This window comes from Orycteropus afer, unplaced genomic scaffold (assembly GCF_000298275.1).
Source record: "Orycteropus afer afer isolate SDZICR_OR568_19922 unplaced genomic scaffold, OryAfe1.0 scaffold00202, whole genome shotgun sequence".
NCBI lineage: Eukaryota > Metazoa > Chordata > Mammalia > Tubulidentata > Orycteropodidae > Orycteropus > Orycteropus afer.
The window spans coordinates 944,783-969,928 of NW_006921789.1; the positions used below are offsets into that span (position 1 = coordinate 944,783).

The following is a 25,146-nucleotide window of genomic DNA, read 5'->3' on the forward strand; positions in this document are numbered from 1 at the left end:
ACTGCCTCGGAAACCCAAGGAGGGGTCGCTATGAGTCGGGGCCGACTCGACGGCACATAACAACAACATAACAATTTAATATTCTACTTTTGGAAATCATTCTTCTGTGAGTCTTCCTGTGATACTTTTTGCCTCTTTATCTGTTTCTTTTTCTCCCTCACAACACAATCACACACTCCACACTCACAGAGTGTAACTACAACAAACAAGACAAACAATTAACCCTACCACAAAATTACAACTATTTCACCAACCTTATAAAGTAGTGGCAATTTCCCTAATTTCAAGAGTGCAATCTGATTTGTTGCATTTTTCATTTTCTTAATCCTTTTTAAATCATCTGCAGTTCCATAGCTCACATCAATGACTTCAGCCTGAAAAAGACAGAACAATATAACCTTATAGGGGAAATTATAGCTTTTTGCAGATTTCTGTGGGGAAAAAAAAAAGTGCTTAGAATAATTTGAAATGTTCCAAAGACAAAGAATTTTGTTTCTGCCAGTACCAATCACAACTATCATGACCTTTTCATTTTTATCAGCTACCAGAATTCTTACTGTCATTTGGGGAAAAGTTTTAGTCATCTTTGCTTTACCCTCTTCATTATATATAAATTATCAGCTCCAGTTTATTCCTCTAATACATCCCCATATTAGATATTTCCTATACCTATGTTTCTGGAATTTGAATCATTGTATACGGCACTGCAAGATTAAATTCCTTAAAGTTCAACAATAATGATATGGTTTTCAGGCTTGAAGAAAACATAAAATCCTCTTTTAATATACAAATTAATTTTTAAACCTCTGCTACTGGCACCATCATCATGTAAAATACAGCTGCTCTGGTTGTACATTTATCAGCCTGTGGATGATAACCCTGGGTTGTACAAGGAACAACCTGTACAACCTCATGTGCTGATCTGGCATTCAAGGACTTTAGAATATGGCCCCAAACTACTATTTCCTACTACTTTGGAAGGTCAAGAGGCCCCCTGATGAAAATTGCAGCACTTAACTAACTTAGAAGCCATGATTAAAACAGACATTTATTATAATGACTAACTTGCTATTTTTCCCTTCTTTCTTCCTTTTTAGTAAATAGAATAGCCAAACTCTTCATGGATTTCATGGCTGCTTTTTTTTTTTTTTTTGAGTATGACTTTATCCTATGGTGAGTTTCAACCAAGAACTGTGGTTTATGGGGCAAAATGGCCCTGAAAAGAGAAACATCAAGTCTGGAACAACTGAGATAAAGAAGAACAAAGACATTCCTGGTTGTCCCAGAGATCTTCCACCCCTTCTCATCTCCCTATATAATCTTACCTCTTTGTTTGGAGAGACAGACGTTTTAGAGAAGTGATTCTGTCTGTCTCCCTGGGTATCGATAATAAATCTTTTGCTTTTCCACTTCAACCTGTTGTGGTGATTGGCTGTACTCATGACAGGTGGTAAGACCCTCTTTGTTTTAGCATCACTACCATCTATAGTTATCTGCATCAATTGCTACATAGTTATCTACATCAGCACTGCTCACTTTTTAAAGCTGTCTTTAATTCAATGTAAAAATCCCATGCCTTTCTGGAGATGTAATAGCAATTATTTGGGATATTTTTTGCCTCCCTTTTCCTTGAAAAGTACTGAACTACAGGTTCTATCGAATCCATATTCCTACCAGCCATGAAGATTCATTCCAGCTTTACTTTCTATAGTTTCTACTACTAAGATAATAGTTGTCATGCTTTCCAGTCATAAAATTAAAATATAATACAAGATATGCTGTTACAGATTATAGTATATTTTCCTAGAGGTGTGGATAAGAGAATTTAGTGTGCCAAATAACAAAAGAAATGGAGATGAGGAATTCAAATCTCCAACATCCCATCTTTCTCAGTTGAAGGCAACATATTTCAATCTTTTATATCCAAGGGGCTTCTCCTAGAGAATTCATTTGAAGGAAAAAAATACCTCCATCTCTAGGAGATGTGAATACCACTGAGAGACAAGTAAATCTAATTTTCAGAGGGAACATTTCTGGCATGAAATATTTCCTTAGTCATCACACTCAATTGCTACTGCTAAAATTCCATTGATATTTTAAGGCCCTTTTTAAATGTCACCTTCTTGATGAGTTTTATTTCTTTGTTGCCCAATTATATGTGAATCCTCTCTATTTTGAATCCTAGAGTCACATGTTTCTTTTTCTCTTAAAGCACTCAGAAGACCTGTCCCTTAGTAAAGATATTTAGTCATCAGTTTAATTTCAAGTATATGGAAAGTTCAATGGTAGAAGGCCCACCACACATGCATGTTATCACCCAGGTGTCCAATCACACGCTGCTGGTTCACCTGTCTTGAAAAGAAATTATTAAATCTTATATAGTATCTCTTCACAGTTAAGTTTTTCTTTCAAAATGCTTCTCTAAGAAAACCTAATTGTTAAAAACACTTGTCTGAATAGTTTTTGATTACGATTTTGTTCCTATTAAAACTTGATTAGATGAGTGGCTTATTAACACAGAATTTCAGTTTGTTGATACTGTTACCATATAAATAACTGTTGATCTATGATTTTAAAGTCCTGATTAAATAAATTATCATACAATATTAATAATTACATTGCACAAATGAGAGAATTCCTATTTTTCATTAGTAATTTCTAACTTATTTATCTGGCAATCAGTGGCATCATCTTAAAACATGGTAGCATAGTGGTGAAAGACCTGTATGACAACCAAAAAGTCTGTGGTCCATATCCACCAGACACTCAGCAAGAAAAAGACATGGTAATCTGCTTCCAAAAGGATCTACAGCTTTGGACACCCTATATAGGGAAGTTCTACTCTGTCCTTACAGGGTCTTTATGAGTTCGAATCAACTCAGTGGTGATAGGTTGGTATTTTTGCTTTATTACACAATTCATTATAACTAACTTTTTTTTTTTTTTTTTATTTTAAGAAGGGTTTAATAGGAGCTTTGGTAGCATGGTGCCTAAGGCACTTGACTGCTAACCAGAAAGCTGGTGGTTCAAACCCACCAGCCACTCCTTGGAAGGAAGGTTGGGCAATCTACTTCCATAGTGATACCTCCTCGGAAACCCAAAGAGAGGTCCCTATGAGTCAAGTCCGACTTGAGGGCAGATAACAACAATAGAGTTTTAGAAAAAAAAAGAATCTTACTGGTTTGAGAGGATGTGGGCAAGACTGTGACTTGAGTGTGTATATATGTGTGTGTATATATATATATATATATATATATACATACACACACATATATACACATAAAAATGTATGGCAGTCAAACACACACATCTGAAACAGGGGTTTATGTTACTGGAAAATAGAATTTGCTTAAATCTACTTATCTTAGTAAACATGTTTTTAAAATATGTAGAGACATTTGAGAGGTCACAGACAGTGAATTTTGATTATGAAGATACCATAAGATATGGCAGTTAATACACACAAAAAAAGTGCTATAAAGTATATGTACATTTTTGGAAAATAGCTATAGCTTGAGTCAACAATGGTAATTTCAGTTAAAGATTTATTCAACTCATGTGCTATAAATAACATGTGTGAACAGAAGAAAAGCCTTTTAAAAATTAAGCAGCTTTTGTCACAAAAATATTCCTCATTCACAGGCAGCATTTCTTTAATTTATTTTGGCATATGGATTTTGAGGTTATGTATTAAAAAATCAATAATTACTGAAGTCTCAATGTTCTGATGGCTTAGCCAAACCAAAAGCAAACTCACTGCTGTCAAATTGATTCCAACTCATGATGACCCCCATTGGGTTTCCAAGGTGGTAAATTTTTACAGAAGTAGATCGTCCTATCTTCCTTCCATGAAATGGCTTGTGAGTAGACAATTATTTATATATACAATTACTTACTGTATATATATACAAAGGATGCATGTGAACCAAGTCATTTCTGAAAGTTCTTCCTATTTACCCTCAAGCAATCTGAAAATCACAGCTGTGAGAAGGCACATAGAATTTTTCTGAGGCATAAATCAGTATACAAAGATATGGTAAATTATAAAGCCATTTCTTCCTACACATTCTTCATGGCTAAAATGAATCTCTTTTTGTTGCATTTATTCTATCACCCTAGAAAATCATCTACAGTACTGGTTGGAGCAGTCACTGTGTCCAACTTACAGCCAAGTATCAGAGAATATGTTACAATTTATTGGTCCTTTTGAGAAATGTCAAATGAACAGGGATGTAGTTGCAGGCAGAGCTATTCGTTTTGTGTGCACCACAGTTCTTCCACTGAGGAACTTCAGTGAAATATGTTGTTGTTAGGTGCCATTGAGTCAGTTCTAACTCATAGTGACCCTATGTATGACAGAACCAAACACTGCTTAAATACAATTTTCTACACTTGGGTAGCACATTGCCTAAGGTATCTGACTGCTAACCAGAAGGTTGGTGGTTCAAACCCACCAGCCACTCCGTGGAAGCAAGACTGGCAATCAACTTCTTATTGTCTCCCTTGGAAACCCAATGGGGGTCGCTATGAGTTAGAATCAACTCGATGGCAGTAGATTTTTTTTTAATGTTAAAATATATAAAGAGAAGAAATTATTAACCCAACAATTATCAATGACTAAAAAGCAAAATACTAAAAGTTAAATTCCATTATATCAGTGGTTCCATGGCTTTTAATGTTTTTGTGATAAAACAACAAAAAAAAGAAAATTTCAATAATAAAAACATAGCAACTTCATCTTTTTCCTTTGAAACCACATCAGAAAAGTCACCGTCTTTTTGCTTAGCTATGTTGTTGTTAGTTCCTGACTAGTAGTCTGTGACTCATGGAGATATCGCATATAACAGTACAAAATGTTGCCTAGTTCTTAGCCATACTCATGCTCAGCAGTAAGTTTGAGCCCATTGCTGTAGTCACTGTGTCAATCTGTCTTTGAGGGCTTCGCTCACCTTTGCTGACCTTCAAATACTATGTTCTATTCTAGAGATTGACCTTTCCTGATGAAGTGTCCAAAGTAAATGGTGAGCTGAAGTCTCCACATACTCACTTTCAAAGAGCATTCTGGCTATATTTCCTCCAAGACTGATTTGTTCATACTTTTGGAAGCCCATGGCATATTTATTATTTGTTGCTAATACCATAATTCAAACGCATCAATTCTTCTTCTGTCTTCCTTTTTCACTAGCCAGCTTTTTTAAGTCCCATAAAATGTTATACTAAATAAATCAACTTATACAAAGAGGCTTTTTTTTTTTTTTTTTAAATCAATGCCTTTCTTGTTGTCGTTGTTGTTTGCCGTCGAGTCGGCCCCAACTCATAGCGACCCCTCCTTGGGTTTCCAAGGCAGTATCACTACAGAAGTAGGATTGCCTAACCTTCCTTCCAAGGAGTGACTAGTGGGTTTGAACCACCAGCTTTCTGGTTAGCAGTCAAGTGCTTTAGGCACTATTCTACCAGAGTTCCTAATGCCTTGCTAATGGAGTTCAAATTGCATGATGAAGAAATACAATATTAAATAGATCAAGCTTCTGACTTTTTTTTTTTTTTTTTAGTTTTGACTGTGATTTGGGTAAAAGTTTAAAGAGCAAATTTGTTTTCCATACAGCAGTTCAAACACATTTTGTTTCATGACATTGACTATAGTTCCCCACAATGTAATAATTCTCTTCCCTCTTCTTCCCTGTAGTTACCTAAGCTTCTGACTTTTTAAACAGATAGTATGGCTAAGAGGCAGAACAATGAGCCTCTGCTATGGACCAGACACTGTGCATACAATATTTCAATTTCTCAGAATAGCAATTCTATATTAGCATCATTTTATAGATGAGGAAAATGAGGCTTAGTGAGGTGAAAGCACGAAGTCACGTGATGGAGATTTGAGAATGAAATGGATCTTTTTTTCCTCAAAACCACCTCCCAGGATCTCATTTCATTAAGGACAATGAACACTTTGCCATTACTGTCACTAGAGGCAGTAACTCCTAAAGACAAATAACTATCTCAGATCACAATAAATTACTATAAACTTTTGTTTAATGAAAGCCATTTGTTAATGGCTTTCATGCTTTATATAAGTGTGAAACACGATTTCCAAAAGAAGTCTTATTTCGACATATAAAACAGTCAAAGCAAAACTGTTTATTTAGTTACCAGCTAGGAAATCCAAAGACTTGAAGCTCAGCACACCCCTTATCCAGCGCCTTTTGAGGTGAAAAGGCATTTTGTAAAGGCAAAAAAATCAGCACTAGATTCTTTCTAATGAGAAGCTGAAAATGTGTGACTCCTAGGAATGGCATAGTGCCTTAACCATTGGACTGCTAACCAGAAGGCTGGCAGTTCAAACCCACCAGCCACTCAGAAAGAAGATTGAGCAATCTACATCTGTAGAGACATCACCTCGGAAACCCAAGGAGGGGTTGCTATGAGTCGAAACCGACTCCACCACAGTGAAAGGAAATACAATTTTCTCTCTCTCTCTTTTTCTGACTACCCAACATCATCAGCAGTGAAGATCCTAAAGACACCATTAAATGGGCTAGATGTTTACTTCAGGGACAGAAGACTTCAAAAATTGCACTCCTATCTATAAAGGGGGAGCTCTGGTAGCGTAGTGCCTAAGGCACTTGACTGCTAACCAGAAGGCTGGCAGTTCAAACCCACCAGCCACTCCTCAGAAGGAAGATGGGGCAATCTACTTCCGTAGTGATACTGCCTCGGAAACCCAAGGAGGGGTCACTATGAGTTGGGTTCGACTCGATGGTACATAACAACAACAACATCTATAAAGGAGTAGGGAGGAATGTCTATGCTGATCTGAAGCAACAGAAGCAACAAACTAAGAGAAATAAGCAGTATTGTTTAGCTATGTGTTGTTGTTGTTATTTGCCATCAAGTCGAGCCTGACTCATAGTGACCCCTCCTTGGGTTTCCAAGGCGGTATCACTCCGGAAGTAGATTGCCCAACCTTCCTTCCAAGGAGGGGTCAGTGGGTTTGAAATGCCAGCCTTGTGGTTACAAGAGGCACTACACCACTAGAGCTCCTTGTTTAGCTATAGACAGCTAAATACAACAAATGGAGCAATCATGAAGGTAATGATGTCTGAGAAGTGTCCAAGGTGTAATCTGCCAGTGGGTGGACTCGGCTCCACCCTGGGAACCAACTCTTTGCCACGCTTCTCCTCCACCTCAAAATAATAAAAATTACCCATGCATATGAAATGATTAATGATTTGAAATTTTTAGGCTTGGTATTTTCAACCAATTCAATCATTTTGAATCCTCTTAGTTCTTCTCTAAGAAGGATTCAGGATGTACGGAATATTTGAAAATTATGCTTCTACTAAAACAGTAATTCCCTATTCAAGCTACCATGTGGTAAAGCCCAAGCAGTTATTGAAAGTACTATTCTTCTAAAAACAAGTGGTCACTTTATACATTTACCACAAATTTATAAATCCTAGCTTTGGAATTTGCTTCAAATGAAAGTTCTAATGCTTATCAAGACTGATAAAATCAAAATGATCTATGCTTACCTTTTTCTTTCTAAAATAAGTATAGCATATTAGTATTTATAAAGAGTTGAAAATTCATAGATTGTTAGAGTTTTTTAAAAGAAAACAAATAGACTTATTTTTTTTTTTCCAAAAAAATTCATGCAAAGATTTGCTATCATAGAAGTAATGTTGAAGACCACATGTAGTGAAGGATAAAAACCAACACACCAAACACTCATTCCCTGGGCAGGCATAACTATTCAATCATAATCCTTTCAGAATCTTCCTAATGTACTCTAGACTATATTTGCCAAGATCAATTAGGTAGGAGTTGGCATAATCAGAAGAGATATTTAAAATATTTAATACCAATCATTTAAATTTGGTTCTTAACCAATCAGAAGGGACAATACCTAGTATGCCAGATGCTACTTAAGACATTGCTAGCTGAAAACGGAAAACAACTATGAACTAAAAACAGGAGTTAATTATTTCTGCCTAGGCCTTGGCAAAGTAAGAAGAGGATGAGTTCATGAAGCAGATGAGAGCAAGAAGGAGGTAAGAGCACAAGGAGGTGCAAAGGAAACATGAAATGTTAGAAAATTGGAAACTGTGTATGTGTGTGTGTGTGTAGGAGAGAGAAAGATTAAACTGTAGAGGACCTTTGTGACATAATATAAAGGGGAAATAAGATCAATATGTAATCATTTATTAAATCCTTTGTGGAATATATTTTACAAGCAGATTGTATAAATTGCTTTCAGTGCATCTTATATTTGCTAGATATTTCTGACCATTTTATAACAACAACATTGAGATTACAATATTTAAATGACTTGCTAGTGTTCATACCAGTATGGAGGCATGTAGTTTTGGAATTGCTTACCTAAATGTCAGTTTCTCCTATTGGACTTCCAGCTGCAGGTGGGCAGGGCACAAAGCCTTCTTATTTATCCCTGTGTCCCCAGTGGGTAGCATATAAAAGGTAGAGTATGTACTTACTCAATGTTGAATGTCTATTGTTATATTAGTAAGACCCAGCTGGTTAAATTATATATTAATGAATCTTTCAGTATGAAATTAAAATATAAGGAATAACAGATTAATAATCATGGGTCACTTTTTTTAATCATACTCAATTTTTTAAGGTGAGGGTATTGAAGAAGTTAAAAATTCATTCAAGAAAATTCTTCTTAGAATCCATAAAAGTTACACAGGACAATTCTGTTTCTTTTAAAATCAATCAGGTTAGTATATTGTGACAGTGCTTAAATCTAAGGACCAACTGTTTCACAGATCCCTCTAGTTATGAAACGATTGTACTTTCAGTACCTAGTTGTTCTGGTTACCTAGTGCCATTTTGACAGGAATATACCACAAATGGGATGGCTTGAACAAACTGGAGCATATTCTCTCATACTTTGGAGGCTTTAAGTCCAAGTTCAAAGTGCCAGGTTCTAGGGGCTGGGTGAAAGCCCCTCAACCTTGGCTTTGGCTCTGCCTCCTACTCTAGGCTCACTGAAGCTAGGAGACTTTTCTTCACTCAGGCAGCTGCTGGCTGCTGAGGCTGAGAAGCCCAAGGTTGACAAGTAAAAAGACACAGTCCTGATGTTACCAAACCACACAGCAGGCCATTAATTCAATTCCATTGAAAATCTCAAGGTCAGCAGAGCATGGCAGGCTGCTGAACAACACATGGCTACATGCAGGGTTCAAGTGTGCTATAAGCTGGAGACCATTTCCAAGCTGATTCTTATATACGGGAAGCAGATTACATCCTTAAAGCAGCTACTCCCACTCAACCAGGCCCAGCCAAGTTGACACACAAACTTAACCACCACACTTGTGAGATGAGAAATATGATTAGTAAACTACATATTTAAACATTGGTATTTTAAGGAATTTAAAATATAACTTAAGCTTGCTGAGAAAATTACATTATCACTTAACTTTACAAATTAAATAAAATCATAAATAAAAATAAAAATACTGATCTAGAATTTTCCTTCAAATAACATTTAATTATAGAGATTTATACTTTTTGGAAATAAGCAAATTAAAAGGGTGTATCTGAAAGGTTTATAACTAGAAATGTAGTGTTTGTTCTGACAAAACCGGTAAAACTGTCAATTGCACTTTAAACCACTTGGTTGAATTCAGCAATCTTTGTTTTAAAATGTGTATTTCATGAAACAAGCTTTTGTAATCTTCTCCAGGTAGAAGATGGTACCCCTCTACTTATGGACAATATGTTGTCTTGTTGTTTGTTGCTGTTATGTTCTGTTGAGTCGGATCTGACTCATAGCAACCCTTCCTGGGGTTCCTGAGGCAGTATTGCTATGAAAGTAGATTGCCCAACCTTCCTCCTGAGGAGTGACTAGTGGGTTTGAACCGTCAACCTTCTGTTTACCAGTCAACTGTAGGGACTATGCTACCAGAGCTCCCACATATTGTCTTAGGTCACTTTTTTTTATTTGTAAATGTTTTTGTCTATATTTGACATACAGGACAAAAACATTTTAAATATGTGGAAACTAAATCCATGGTTATTATCCTCCAAGAAGAAAGTAGCAGTTAAGCAGTTTGCTAACTCAGTTGTTTAGTACACTAGAGGTCATGAAATAAGCATCAGAAGTTCATATTAGTCCCAAGGACATATAATATCATTTTAAGTTAATAACCACCATATACAGTTGCAGGAGATCTGGTGGCACAGTTGTTGAAACATTCTGCTGCTAAACAAAAGGTCAGTGGTTCAAATCCAACAGCTGCTCCATGGGAGAAAGATAAGAGTCTACTCCTGTATAAAGATTACTTTGGAAACTCTATGGGGCAATGCTACCCTGCCTATAGGGTTGCTGTGGGTCAGAATCCATTCAGATGCTAGTGGGTTCTATACAGCTGTTTTCATAGCCATGAGTTTCACAATTGTGCATTATTGACAAACGATGGATTCCACAAAGGACAAAGGAAGGAGACAGATAAGATGAAAAGTCATTTTGACTACTGGAAAACTACTCCAAACTCCAACTTCTATTATTGATACAGTAGCTTCATCTTCATACCCAGACAACAAAAGTTTAAATAATACTATTTTATTCCACTCCTCTAGTTTCCTGATTTTTTTTTTTTTTTTTAATCTATAATAGGAATCATTCAGAGCCAAATGTACTATAGCTCTGCCTTCCACCATGGCACTGATTAGTTCACTTTAGTTTGGAAATATTAAAAGTAAAAGAGAAAGATAAATTTCTCTTTCTATGAGCAAATAGACAGCTGATTATAAGTTAACCAAGGGTTCTGTGCAGTAGTTCTATTTTTCTCTTTAAGATATTCTGACAAAATTCCATATAGTGTTCAGATTTCATGTGTTAAACTACTATGTCTTAGTATTTTACACACAACGACAACCAATGCTCTTCAGGCTCAACTTGACATGATGTATCATCTCACATTCAAGAATGAAACATCTCACTTCCAATTTCTTTGAACTTCCAGTATTATGTATATTTTATTATTAATTCATACTTATCAAGTGATGTTCCTCCCTAAAGACTGTCATGTTAAACAGAAGACAGGAAGATTATTTGCAAACAATGTGATAAAAGTTGCACTTCCAAGCCATAGGATAAATAGTTGTGATGTTTTTCTTAATTTTTCCAATTTAAAGGGAAGTTTGGTCACCTTATACCAAATAATAACAATAATAATTTATCTAACATTTATTGAATGTTTTTAAAGTGTCAGTTAACATGGTCTATAGAATAATAGTAACCAGATATCTGTTGTTGTTGTTGTTATAGTTAGGTGCCATTGAGTCATCTCCAACTCATAGTGACCCTATGCATAGCAGAACAAAACTACCTGGTCCTGTGCCAGCCTCACGACCCTTGCTATATCTGAGACCTTCGTGGCAGCCACTGTGTCTACCCATTTTGTTGAGGGCCTTCCCCTTTTTCAATGACCCTCTACTTCACCAAGTATGATATCCTTCTCCAGGAAATGGTCCCTTCTGACAACATGACCAAAGTAAGTGAGACGAAGTCTGGCCTTTCTCACTTCCAAGGAGCATTCTGGCTACACTTTTTCCAGGAAAGATCTGTTAATCCTTTTAGCAGTCCATGGTACTTTCAGCATTCTTCTCCAACACCACAACTCAAAAACATCAACTCTTCTTCAGTCTTCCTTATTCATTGTCCAGCTATTATATCTGAGTTATCATAATCATCCCTTTTATAAGATAAGGTTTAAGAGAAGTAAAGTGACCAATCTACCAACACCCAAAGACATCAAGTCAATTCTCACTCATAGTGACCCTAAAGGACAGAGTAGAACCACCCCATAGGGTTTCAAGTCTGTAAATTTTTATAGAAGCAGATCACCATGTCTTTCTCCCTCAGAGCAGTTAGTGAGTTTGAACCAATGACCTTTTAGTTAGCAGCTGAGCATACTAACCACTAGAACACCAGAACTATGCAACTGATAAGGAAGGTTGCTAATCAGGGCTCTTGAATTGTAGTCTCTGTTGAATGGGACAGTGATAAATGTATCTCATGCACAGCTGATGAGTCATTGACCAAAATATAGATTCTGTCACCTGTTGTTGTTGTTAGGTGCTTTTGAGTTGGTTCCAACTCACAGAGCTCCTACATGCAACAAAGCGAAACACTGCCCAACCCTGTGCCATTCTTACAATTGTTGCCATACAAGAGCTCATCATTTCAGCTACTGTGTCAATCCACTTTGTTGAGGGTCTTCCCTTTTTTGCTGACCCTCCACTTTACCCAGCATGATATCCTTCTCCAGGTACTTGTCCCTTCTAACAACATGACCAACATACGAGAGATGAAGTCTGGCCATACTTGCTTCTAAAGAATATTTGGCTGTACTTCTTCCAAAACAGATTTGTTTTTTCTTCTAGCAGTCCATGGTACCTTTCATATTCCTTGCCATCACCACAATTCAAAAGCATTAATTCTGCTGTGGTCTTCATTATTCACTGTCCAGCTCTCATGTGCATATGAAGCTAATGAAAATATCATAGCTTGGGTCAGGCACAACTTATCTTCAAAGGGACATCTTTGTTCTTCATCACTTTAATGATTTGCACAATACAATGTATCATTTAATTTCTTGATTGCTGCTTCCATGGATGTTGATTGTGGATCCAAGTAAAATAAAGTTATTGACAACTTCAATATTTTCTTCATTTATCAAGATGATTTTGTTGGTCTAGTTGTGAGGATTTTTGTTTTCTTTATGTTGAGGTATAATCCATATTGAATGCTATAGTCTTTAATCTTCATCAGTAAGTGCTGCAAGTCATCTTCACTTTCAGCAAGGAAGATTGCATCATCTGCATGTTGCTGGCTGTTAATGTGTCTTCCTCCAATCCTGATACCATATTCTTCTTCATATAATCCAGCTTCTCAGATTATTTGCTCAGCATTCAGATTGAATAAGTGTGGTGAAACAATATACTCTGATCAAACCTTTCCTGATTTTAAACTGTGCAGTATCCCCTCGTTCTACTCAAATGACTGCCTCTTAGTCTATGTACAGGTTCCTCATGAGCACAATTCAGTGTTCTGCAATTTCTGTTTTTCACAATGTTATACATTATTTGTTATAATCACAGTCAAATGCCTTGCATAGTCAATGAACACAAGTAAAGATCTTTCTGGTATTCCTTGCTTTTAGCCAAGATGCATCTGACATCACTAATGATATCCCTCATTCCATGTTATTGTCTGAATCCAGCTTGAATTTCTGAAAGTTTTCTGTCAATATGCTGCTGAAACCCTTTTTGATTTTCAGCAAAATTTTACTTGTGTGCAATATTAATGACACTCTTCAATAATTCCTGCATTCTGCTAGATCACCTTTCTTTGGAATGGGCACCCTTATTGATCTTCTCAAGTCAGTTGGCCAGCTAACTGTCTTCCAATTGTCTTGGCATAAACAAGTGAGCACCTCTAACAATGCATCTGTTTGCTGAAACATCTCAATGGTATCCCATCCATTCTTGGATTCTTATTTTCTGCCAATTCCTTCAGTAGAGCTTGGAGTTCTACCTTCAATATAACTTGTTCCTGATCATATGCTCCCTCCTGAAATTGTTGAACATTAAGCAATTCTTTTTGATAGAGTGACTCTGTGTAGTCCTTCCATATTCTATTGATGCTTCTTACACTGTTCAGTATTTTTGCACATAGAATCCTTCAATATTGCAACTCAAGGCTTAAATTTTCCTTTAGTTCTTTCAGCTTGAGAAATGCCCAGCATGTCCTTCTCTTTTCATTTTCTATCTTCAGGTCTTTGCACATTTCATTATAGTACTAATTGACTGTCTTCTCGAGCTGCTCTTTGAAATCTTCTATTTAGCTATTTTATCTTGTCATTTCTTCCATTTGTTTTAGCTACTCTTTATTCAAGATCAAGTTTCTGGATTTCTTCTGACATCCACTTTGGACTTTTCTTCCTTTCCTGTCTTTTAAATAACTTTTTGCTTTCTTCATGTATGATGTTCTTGATATCATCTCACACATCATCTGGTCTTTGGTCACTAGTGTTCAAAATGTCTAATCTCTTCTTCAGATGATTTCTAAACTCAGTTGAGATATTTTCAAGGTCACATTTTGGCTCCCATGGACTTGTTTTAATTTTCTTCAGCTTCAACTTATGAGCAGTTGATGGTCTGATCAACAGTCTGCCCCTGGCCTGGTTCTGACTAATGATACTGAGCTCTCCATCACTCTTTCCATAGATGTAGTCAATGTGATTCCTGTTTATTCTGTATGGCAAGGTCCACATGTATAATTGCCTTTTCTGTTTTTTAGAAAAGGTATTATGATTAATAAGTAATTGGTCATACAAATTCTTTCATGTGACCTCTTGCATCATTTCTACATCAAGGCCATATTTTACAAATACTGATGCTTCTTCTTTGTTTCCAACTTTCCATTCCAATCACCAGTAATTATCAATACATCTTGTTTGCATGTTTGGTCTATTCAGACTGCAGATGTTGATAAACGTCTTCAATTTCTTGATCTTTGGTGTTAGTGGTTAGTGCATGAAGTTAAATAAAATTCATATTACTTGGTCTTCTTTGTATGGATATTATCTGATCACTGACAGCATTTATATCAGGACAGACCTCAAAACATTATTTTTGACAGTAAATGCAACACCATTCATCTTCGTCATTGGCTGCATAACAACCTTGTAATTACCTGATTCAAAATGGTCAATACTAGTTCATTTCAAGGAGCTCTGGTGGTGTAGTGCCTAAGGCATTTGACTACTAACCAGAAGGCTGGTGGTTCAACCCCAGCAGCCACTCCTCGGAAGGAAGGTTGGGCAATCTACTTCTGTAGTGACACTGCCTCGGAAATCCAAGGAGGGATCGCTATGAATCGGATCCAACTTATGGTAGTGAGTTAGTCCATTTCAGGTCACCAATGTCTAGGATATTGATCATTATGCATGCTACTTCATTTTTTACAACTTCCAATATTCTTAGATTCATACTTCTTACATTCTATGTTCCAATCATTAATGGATGTTTACAGCTGTTCCTTCTCATTTTGAGTCATGCCATATCGACAAATGAAAGCTTTACTCCATCCACATCATCAAGGTCGACTCTATGTTGAGGAGGCAGCTCTCACCCAGTCATACTTTGAATGCCTTCCAACCTGAGAGGTTCATCTTCCAGCATTATATTAGATGATGTTTCCCTGCTATCCATGAGATTTTTTGTGCCTACTTTTTTTTTTTTTCTCAGAAGGGGAACTGGCCACATACTTCTTCCTAGTCTGTCTTAGTTAGGGAGCTCTGCTGAAACCTGTCCACCAAGAGCAGCCCTGCTGGTATTTGAAATACTGGTGGCAAAGCTTCCAGAATCAAAACAACATGCAAGCCACCACAGTATGACAAACTGACATGAGGATGGGTTAAAGTTTCTCAATAAAATCATATTATCTAGCTTGTCCTTTGGACAAAAGATAATACTTACAGAAGAAAAGCATTCAAAATTCATAAAATATATATGAATCTATACAAAGGACCTGCTCAAAAATAAGAACATAATAGACCCTATCTGACCAACATGTATTAAATATTAATTGTTCCCTTTGCTTTTCTGCATCTGTCTGGGTTTTATAAAGGACAAAAAATAATAATTGCATAGCAATCACACAAGAGCCACATGCTCTGTTTCTAAAACTGACTAGCTATGGTCAGCAAGCACTACTAATGTCTTTAACCTTCTGATGATATCACAGTTGATATTTATCTTTTTATAAAAATACAAATCAGTGTTTATTCCCTGAAGCTAACCTCAGTCATGCTAAATTATTTATGTATCCAATTTAATATGTATTTTGCAAGTGACAGGACAACTCTCCTTAGAACCCTTTTTCTGACCCACCTGTCATTATGATGGGGTAAACAATGTCACCTTTCCAGTGCACAATGAATTACAAAGAAGTTGCAAAGTACACTATCCATCATGCTGGCACTAAGTAGGCTTCCCACTCAGATATCACAAATGCTGTTTAGACTGTATGTAACCAGAAAGCAAAAATTGGAAGCTTATGCAAACAGTCAAATGATGAATGGACATGACAGCTTTTCAAAGACATGGGGCACTCCTCTTCCACAAATAACCTTGTCAAAAGCAAAAGCAGTAGAGAGCTTTGCTCGCAGTCAGACTAGAATAATTTAAGAATGTGTTAATGGTTCTGCCTGATAGAAATTCATGCAAACACAATGTACTCAAAATCAAATAGGAGGTATGCCTGAATCATCAGCAGCAACTACTCAACTTGATTTGAATTAGGGACTGGTCTGAAGAGACATAGAAAAATCTCCAGTCTCTATTAATTAAAATGTATAAATATCAATAATATACTTATCCAAAACTTTTATATAAAATATTTGCAAGTGTTCTATTGTCATCTAGAAATCTCTTTGCTTTGAAAATCATACTAATATAGCTTGAGACTGAAAAAATTAGTGTTAATAACATATGATATCCTTTGTTGATATAAGTTTTCAAATTATTATATACTTATATAATAGATTTGCACAATTAATAGAATTGTAAAAATATTTATTGTCAGTGTCTTCATCTAATTTGCATGGTTAATTTCTCCAAATACGTTTTGAAATACAATGTGTTTGTTTCATCCACAACTGCATTTTAATTCCTTTAACAGCTCCTTTTATTTAGACGAAATATTTCAAAAATAAAATGTAATTTAATATCCATTTTCTGTTTTAATAGTTCCTATATATTAAATCTTTTATAGCTTTTCTTTATTAAGAAAAAAATCCCTTTTGTAGCATTTACTAATGGTGAGGAGGGTTTCAAATGATGATTTTTTACAGGCATTTGGAAAATTCCATGGTTCTGTGAGAGACCTTAGTTTTATATGAAACAAAGAAACCATTTAAACATTTATAACTGAAAAATGTGTAGAAAACTCTCATATGTATGGTTACACAGGAACATTAAAAACTTGGTTTCATTAACAAAATTAAAAAAAAAAAAAAAAACTCACTGCTGTCAAGTTGACTCCAACCACAGCAACCCTTCCTTGGGTTTCTGAGGTGGTATCTCTATGAAAGTAGGTTGTCCAGTCTTCCTTTCAAGGAGTGGCTGGTGGATTTGAATGGCCAGCCTTCTGGTTAGCAGTCAAATGCCTTAGGCACTATGCGAACAGCTGATAAGCGGGGGAGCTGTGATTTGAAACTAGGGAGGGTGGCTTCAGAGGCTGTGCCTTAAAGTACTATGTAAAAACAAAGAAAGAACACTGCACCAAGAAAACAACCTACCATTAAAGGCAGAGAAATAATCCATACCTGGCCACCCTGCCCAAGTGTTTCAAATATGAATGTGTGAATAATGACATCAACTTTTCACCTCATTTCCTCGGTGCATACACAATCTAAAAACACATTCTGTCCATTGTTATTCCTTGTATCCATATCAATGCGTTAAAATTTGCCTCTTCAAAACTGTAGAATGAAATGAACTTGCACTATGTCGACCAAGTAAAATTGTGAATGACTGAGTCACACATTCAACACCTTTGAATTAAATTCTCCTAACATGTTTTCACTTCCAAATATGACAAGAAAGGGTCAGGCAATTCAAACTTCCCTTCTCCTTTTCCAAGGCATCCACACAGAGAACATTTACTGGTTGCTTTTGTTATGTTGCCTCTTGCCAGTTAGTTCAATTTAGATGAAAGCCATTGTTTTCTAATTCCATTTCACTGTAAATGACAGAGACAAATGGTCATATTACCTCGAGAGTTCCTTTGGCAGAATAGGCTGCATATGAGTAGAGCAGATCTTGGCTGCTATCTTTTCTGGCTTCTTCACCACACAGCTGGCCATTAGCATTAAAGCATTGACCACTGCTCCTCAGAGTCAGGGTGCTGGGAGAAGAGCCCGGTAGATTAAACAGCACAGAGTAATTTACAAACTGTACATCTTCTAGGCCCAAAGAAGTCCATTGGGTCTTAAGCTTCTTTGCAATTTCTGTGTCATCTTCACTTTTATACAGCTGTATCAAATCTCTGAAAGAAAAGTTAAAAAGCACACTTTACAAAAAGGAAATCTTTATTCCTTTGAGATATGACTGTTCAATAAAAGGGCAATTATTAAAAGATATTGTGGGGTGCTGAAAGATGAATGAGATAGGATCCTCTCACAAGAAGCTCACAATTTGGTAGAGATGATGTGCTTGTGTAGAAATTAGACTAAATCAAAGAAGAATAAATTAGGTATTTAAATCAAAGAACTAAAATAGCACTATGGGATTATAGAAAAGGAGCTCTTAATGCCCACCAGTTTATTTTTCATTTCCGATCCTCCTATCAACATCAACATAATCCATTTAAAACTCAGTTCTACCTCCACAACCATGAGAACAAAAGAACTACATAGTGCCGGACTATCATTTTTGCCATTCTGAAAAGTTTCTCAATAGGAGGTCCTAGATAGAGTGGGAGAAAAATGTGGAATAAAACTCAGAATCACAAATAAAAGACCAGGCTGGTCGGCCTAATAGAGACTGGTGGAACCACCAAGATTATGGCCCTTAGAGATACTTCAACCTTGGAACTGAACTCATCCCATGGCTCAACTTTCAGCCAAAGCATAGACAGGCCTATCAGGTGAACAATAACACCAGGGAAGTATATACTTCTTAAAACAATCAACTATAGGAGATCCAAAGGGCAGCATTTGCCATGGGATAAAGCTTAAAAGGCAGGAAGGGATAGAAAAGAAGGAAGAATGGAAATGTGAAACACAGAGGAAGTGGGAAGAGTGTCATTGCACTGTGGGGATCACAATCAATGTCACTAAAAAAAATTGTGTGTGAATTGCTGAATGGAAAATCAAATTGCTCTGTAAACTTTCAACCAAATCACAATAAAAAGTTTTTTAAAAAATAAAATAAATAAAACTCAGGTCTAAAACCAGTTGTCATATTGAGACAGTTCTGCATTGCAGTCACTGTGAGCCTATATAAAGCAATGTGATTATATATGACACAAATGGTTAAGTGCTTAACTACTAATCTTACATTTTGTGGTTCAAAACCATCCAAAAGAACCATGGAAGAAATTCTTGTCAATCTGTTTCTGAAAAGTCACAGCTTTGAAAACTCTGAGGAGCAGTTCTACCCTGTATACTTGGAGTCTCCATGAGTCAGAATCAACTCAACAACAACTGGTTAACTAGTTGCTACTATTTTAAATGCAGAGAAGTCTCTTTAAGTACAAATTAAATGTCAGATTAAGAGATGCTATGAGCACAATGGTATTCAATAAAGTCAGTATGTCATGGTAAAACCCAGATTGCTAAATCAGTACGAATTTTTTTGAGTCATGTTTTTTGTAGTCTATAAATTTATTCCTATACCTGTTCTGTAATCCACAGTGATACCACCTACTTATTTTATATTGATTTAGCAAGATTATATATAAAGCGTCTTCCATGCATTATTTAAAACAGCAATAACTAGTTAACGATTTATTGGTGAATTGATTCTGACTCATGGTGATTCCATGTGAGCAGAGTAGAAGTGCTTCATAGGGTTTTCAAAGCTGTGCAGATACATATGTAGGCTGGGATGAAAGGGATCAAGTATACCTCACAAACACCAGCTTCCTTTTTGGGCAAAATTTTTCTTCTTATAAGAATTGTAATATTATGCAAGCTGTTACCTAAGTATTTTGATATTATTATTTTTACCTATTATGATTATTTTTCTCAAACATAGAAACTTGTGATTCTTCAGGCCTTGTTTACCTGAGCACCCAAATACAGAACACATCTAGAAAAGAAATTAGAAGCACACACAGTAGTGTAGAAAATATCACTAGGAACAGAAAGTAGGTCTGTTGACAGTTTAGATAGAAGCTGGCCTATATGGGAAGATGAAATAGTAAACTGCTTTAGTTCTCATAAGGAGCTCTACTGTTGTGGTTAAGGCTGCTAACCAAACCATCAGTGGTTCAAACCCACCAGCTGCTCTGAAAAAAGACCCATGAGGAGGTCTCCTACTATAAAGACTGACAGCCTTGGAAACCCAGTAGGAGTCTCTATGAGTCAGGAATGAGTTTCCTAGGCCCTTCCCCCCACCACTACCAGCAGTTCCCATCTATCTTTTTTAAGGCTACTCCCATTCCTTTTCTTTTTTTAATCAGTGCCACTTAACATTTATGGAAGAGCTGATTATCATTTCATTTTTATTGTTTTATCTGAGTAAGACTCCTTTACCTTCTACAACATTCAATTCTAACTTTAGCCGGTCACCTACTCCCCACCCTCATTTGTTACTGTTACTGAAATTCTAAGATTGTCCCCTTTGAGATATGGCAGATTACCCCATTGAGTTTAAACTTAACTCTCAATTTGATAAGAATGTCATTTAGAAAGGTACACTAATAACATTCTTTTGAAATATATACAAAGTGGATTGCAGAATATATAGTTTATTTGTACAGTTGTTGTTGTTGTTGTTATGTGCCGTCGAGTCGGCCCCGACTCATAGCGACCCCTCCTTGGGTTTCCGAGGCAGTATCACTACGGAAGTAGGATTGCCCAACCTTCCTTCCGAGGAGTGGCTGGTGGGTTTGAACCGCCAGCCATCTGGTTAGCAGGCAAGTGTCTTAGCCACTATGCTACCAGAGCTCCCTTATTTGTACAGAGTTAGCTGTAAATGATCATGAGGAACACAAAAAGAGAAATTTGAGTACTGCTTGTGATTTAGTTTGCTCCTCTACCCAGTTAATTGATGAGGATATATATATCAGTGAGTGTACAAGATGTTTAATCTTCCATTCTTTTTTGTTGGTCTCAGTTCCAAAGTGCTTCATGGTGCAAACAAATCAACAAAAACAGTGACTATTTCAAGATGCATAAGCAATACAACATGGCTCCCATGGGAAGATCAAATACTCTTTACAGGTTCAACTGAAGTTATTTGTTCCAAACTGGGTCATTTCTAAATATTATTCTGTACTAAGCTAAACCACTGGGAGAAAGGATGTCTATATTCTCTTCCTTCCCTTTGAATTTAAGGATATGCATTGTGACTATACATTATTTAATATTATGAAATAATCTGAATATATAACAATGTATGATATAAGTAAGATATGAAAAGTAACAAAAGGAAGAGCCCAAATTATGAAGTATTACATTTCGGATATTATTGAAGCCCTGGATGCTCTTTATTTTATCACTCACCCTGGCCTCCAGGGTAACCACTAATCTAGTTTCTTTCTGTGCTTCCCACTGCCTGTTTTAAAAATCTAATACATAAATATGGATGTGCCCTTAGCAATTCATTCCTTAGTTTTACGTGTTTTTGACCTTTATGTAATTAGTACTTTACATATACTTTCTTTTGTAATAATTTTTCACTCAGTATTAGATTTCTGAGATCCATCCAGGTTTATTTATGGATTCCCCTGAGAAAAATATTTTAAAATTGCTTCCAGTCAGCTATTATCATATGCAATGCTGCATTGGACATTCTTGTTCATGCTTCCTGATAGATAAGCAAAAGAGTTTCTCTAAACAAGAAATTACCAGATCATAAGAGATGTACTTGTATACATGTGGCCTATGTGGTAGGTGTGAAATCGTATTTCATTATGTGTTTAACTCAGAAATACGATCACTGGGTTACAGAATAGGTCAAATAGTTTTCCAAAACCCCTTGTATTTCCAACAGTATTTAAGATGGCCCACAGTCAGTGCAGGAGCTCTGGTGGCACAGTGGTTAAAGCATCCGGCTGCTAACCAAAAGATCAGCATGTTCAAACCCACTAGGTGCTCCATAGGAAAAAGGTGAGGCAGTCTGCTTCCATAAAGATTTACAGCATTGGAAATCCTTTGGGGGGCATTTCTACTCTGTCCTGTAGGGTTGCTATAGGGTCTCTATGAGTTGCAATCAACTCAGTGGCAGTGAGGTTTTTGTTTATTTTCAGTGTCTTTAATTTTTGCTATCCAGTGAAGGTAATCTCACTGTGGTGTCAGTTTGCATTTCTATGATTACTAATGAGGATTTTTTTATGTATTAATTAGCTATTTATGCTTTCTGTTCTGTTCAAGTGTTTTGCCCATATCATCCACTGTGATATTTATCTTTTTCTAACTGATTTATAGCAGTTCTTAGAATATTCTGAATAATAGTTTTAGATCATATTTCTGGTACATATTTTCTTCCAGTTTTGACTTCTCATTTCATTTTCAATATGTTGCTATTGTTACTGTTGTTGTTGTTGTTATGTGCCGTCGAGTCGGCCCCAACTCATAGCGACCCCTCCTTGGGTTTCCGAGGCAGTATCACTACGGAAGTAGGATTGCCCAACCTTCCTTCCGCGGAGTGGCTGGTGGGTTTGAACCGCCAGCCATCTGGTTAGCAGGCAAGTGTCTTAGCCACTATGCTACCAGAGCTCCCCTGCTATTGTTACTAGTTGCTATCAAATTGATCTTGATTCATGGTGACATCATGTATGCAGAACTGCTACATGGGATATTCAAGGATATGACCTTTTGGAAGCAGATGTCAGGCCTATCTTCTGAGTATGAACTGCCAAACTTCGGCTAGTAATCAAGTGCTTAACTGTTTGTATTACCTTATTGAGTTATAATTAACAGAAGTTCATCACTTTCATGTAACTAATTTTATTATAATATAATGGTTTGCATATTTTTTTGATGTTCTTAAAATAATCATTTTCAAATATAAAGTCATGAAATTATTCAGAGACTATTGTTCTAAAAGTTTTGAAGAATTTTTCACATTTTAGTTTTTTCTTTACCTGGAAAGCAGATATGTGTGCAAATGTATGTGAAGTGAGGCAGGAAATCACTTTGACTTTTTTCCATGTGAATAAGCAATCGTGTTACCACATTTTGTCAAATAATCCACACTAATGTGCAATGAAACCTTAACACATATGAGTTTCCAGATGTGTGGGCTTCTTTCTGGGCTCCCACTTAACATCATTAGTCTTTTTGATCCACCTCCATAATAACATGCTGCTTTCCTATTACTTCATAATGTACTTTAATTAGCAGAATGATAAATTCCTCCACTTATTTTTCTTCAAGAACATCTTCACTATTTTTTTATTTGTCTCCTCTATATTAATATTGAAATGAGCTTGTCAATTTCCATGCCAAGATTGTGATTGGAATTACATTGAGAGTAAGGGTCAGTTTAATAGGAAATGCCATCTTCATCATAAATAATAATTCCTTATACATATCCATTGGAGCTCGGGTAGCATAGTGCCTAAGGCACTTGACTGCTAACCAGAAGGCTGAAGGTTCAAACCCACCAGCCACTCCTCAGAAGGAAGATGGGGCAATCTACTTCCGTAGTGATACTGCCTCAGAAACTCAAGGAGGGGTCACTATGAGTCAAGTATGACTCAACGGCACATAACAACAACAAATATATATCCATTAAGCTTTAATGTAAATTATGTTTTACTTAAAATTAAAATGTTTATGTGTTTACTGATAATGTACATAAACATTACTCATTTGTTCTATCAAATAATCCTGCTAAAATCTATTAACTCTATTTGTCCTTTTTTTCAGATTTCATATGAAGCTTTTATTACTTCCTTCGTAGATATCCATAGATTTATTATTTTTAGGATTATCATGTAGGCTAAGACCTCCCAAAAACATTTAGAAGTTTGATCATGGGCACTGATGCCTTATTTTAAATATTAGATTAAAGATGTTCCTTCCATTCTTACTTTGATGAGATGTTTTATGAATGGTATTGAATTTTATCAGAAATCCTAATGAATTTATTAAGATAATCACATGGTACTTTTCTTTAGTATGGTGGATAACATTAATTTTTTATCACTAAATCAAACTTGCATTCCAAAGATAAATTTTACATAGTAGAATGTATTGTATTTTTCAGCTATAGTAGGATTGAATTTGCCAACATTTTATTTACAAGCTTTGCATGTATTCTTTATGTGACAAATTGGTATGCAATGTTCCTTTCAGGTATCATTTCTGCCTGGGTTTGGTTTGAAGGTATATGAACCTCATAATGAGACAGGGAGTGTTACCTCTTGCTCTGTTCTCTGGGAGACTTTTAGCAAAGATTTCAATCATTGAAAGATAGAAATTACTCTTAAAATTATCTATCTTGGTATTCTTTTTCTGGGAGACCTATGAACTACTGATTCAATGTTCTTAATGTTCATAATGGTCATTAACGTTTAATGTATTTTTTAATCTTTTTTGAATCAGTTATTGTAAATTATTTTTATAAGAATTTATTGCTTTCATCTAAGCTTTCAAATTTCCTAACTTAAGATTTCTGTATTATTCTCTTATTAACTATTTAAAATTTGCTGTATATACCCTTATGTAGGTGAGCATACTTTCTCACTCCAAGTCTTTCATTTATGTCTTCTCTTTTAATGATGAATCTTAACAGAGATTGGTGCAATGCTTCAAAAAAAAATATATTTCCTTTGGTGATTCTCCAACTTAAATCTTTATTTTTATATTTTTGCCTTATTCTTAAAATTTCCTTGTTACTCTAGGTTTATGTTATTATTTTTCAACTGCAGAGTTGATACTTAGTTTATTCATTTTAAGCATTTTATTTTTTTTCTCATATTAGCATTTAAAGACAAAACAGCTACTAAGAGAATTAAGTTAAATATGATCTGTAGATTTAAATATCTAAATGATTTGTCTTTTAACCTATGTACTATTTAGACATGTACTTTTTAATTTCTAGATTTGATGGTTACTTTTGTTAGCTTTTGTCTAACACTGTGATCATAGAATTTTGTCAATGAAATTTGCTGAGACTTGCATTATGGTCTAACAATGGCCAACTTAATATGTATCTTTGTTTGAAAATTATATGTATTTTTCATCACATAGTGGTAGTTTATTTGAGTGACTTTGGGAAAAAACATATGAACATAAGATTGGGCATTGCACAACAAACTATGATTGGGGACCAAATACAGTGATAACTGCTTGCAGATTTTTCATAGGCATAGGATATGAACTTGCATTAAGCAAATATTCATAGTAATTTCTTGTTACGTGTGATAGCCAC

The 25,146-nt window shown here is 35.8% G+C and overlaps 1 protein-coding gene across 1 annotated transcript in view; it reads right to left on the reverse strand.

Annotated features, from left to right (window-relative positions):
• The window catches only part of NAALADL2 (N-acetylated alpha-linked acidic dipeptidase like 2), a 1,092,303-nt gene that overhangs the window by 826,098 nt on the left and 241,059 nt on the right, over positions 1-25,146 (reverse strand). Inside the window, exons 3-4 of the mRNA XM_007948094.2 lie at positions 17,812-18,085; positions 255-374 (exon numbers count right to left, since the gene is read on the reverse strand). Coding sequence (XP_007946285.2) covers positions 255-374; positions 17,812-18,085 — 394 coding nt within the window. The remainder of the gene's footprint in view (positions 1-254; positions 375-17,811; positions 18,086-25,146) is intronic.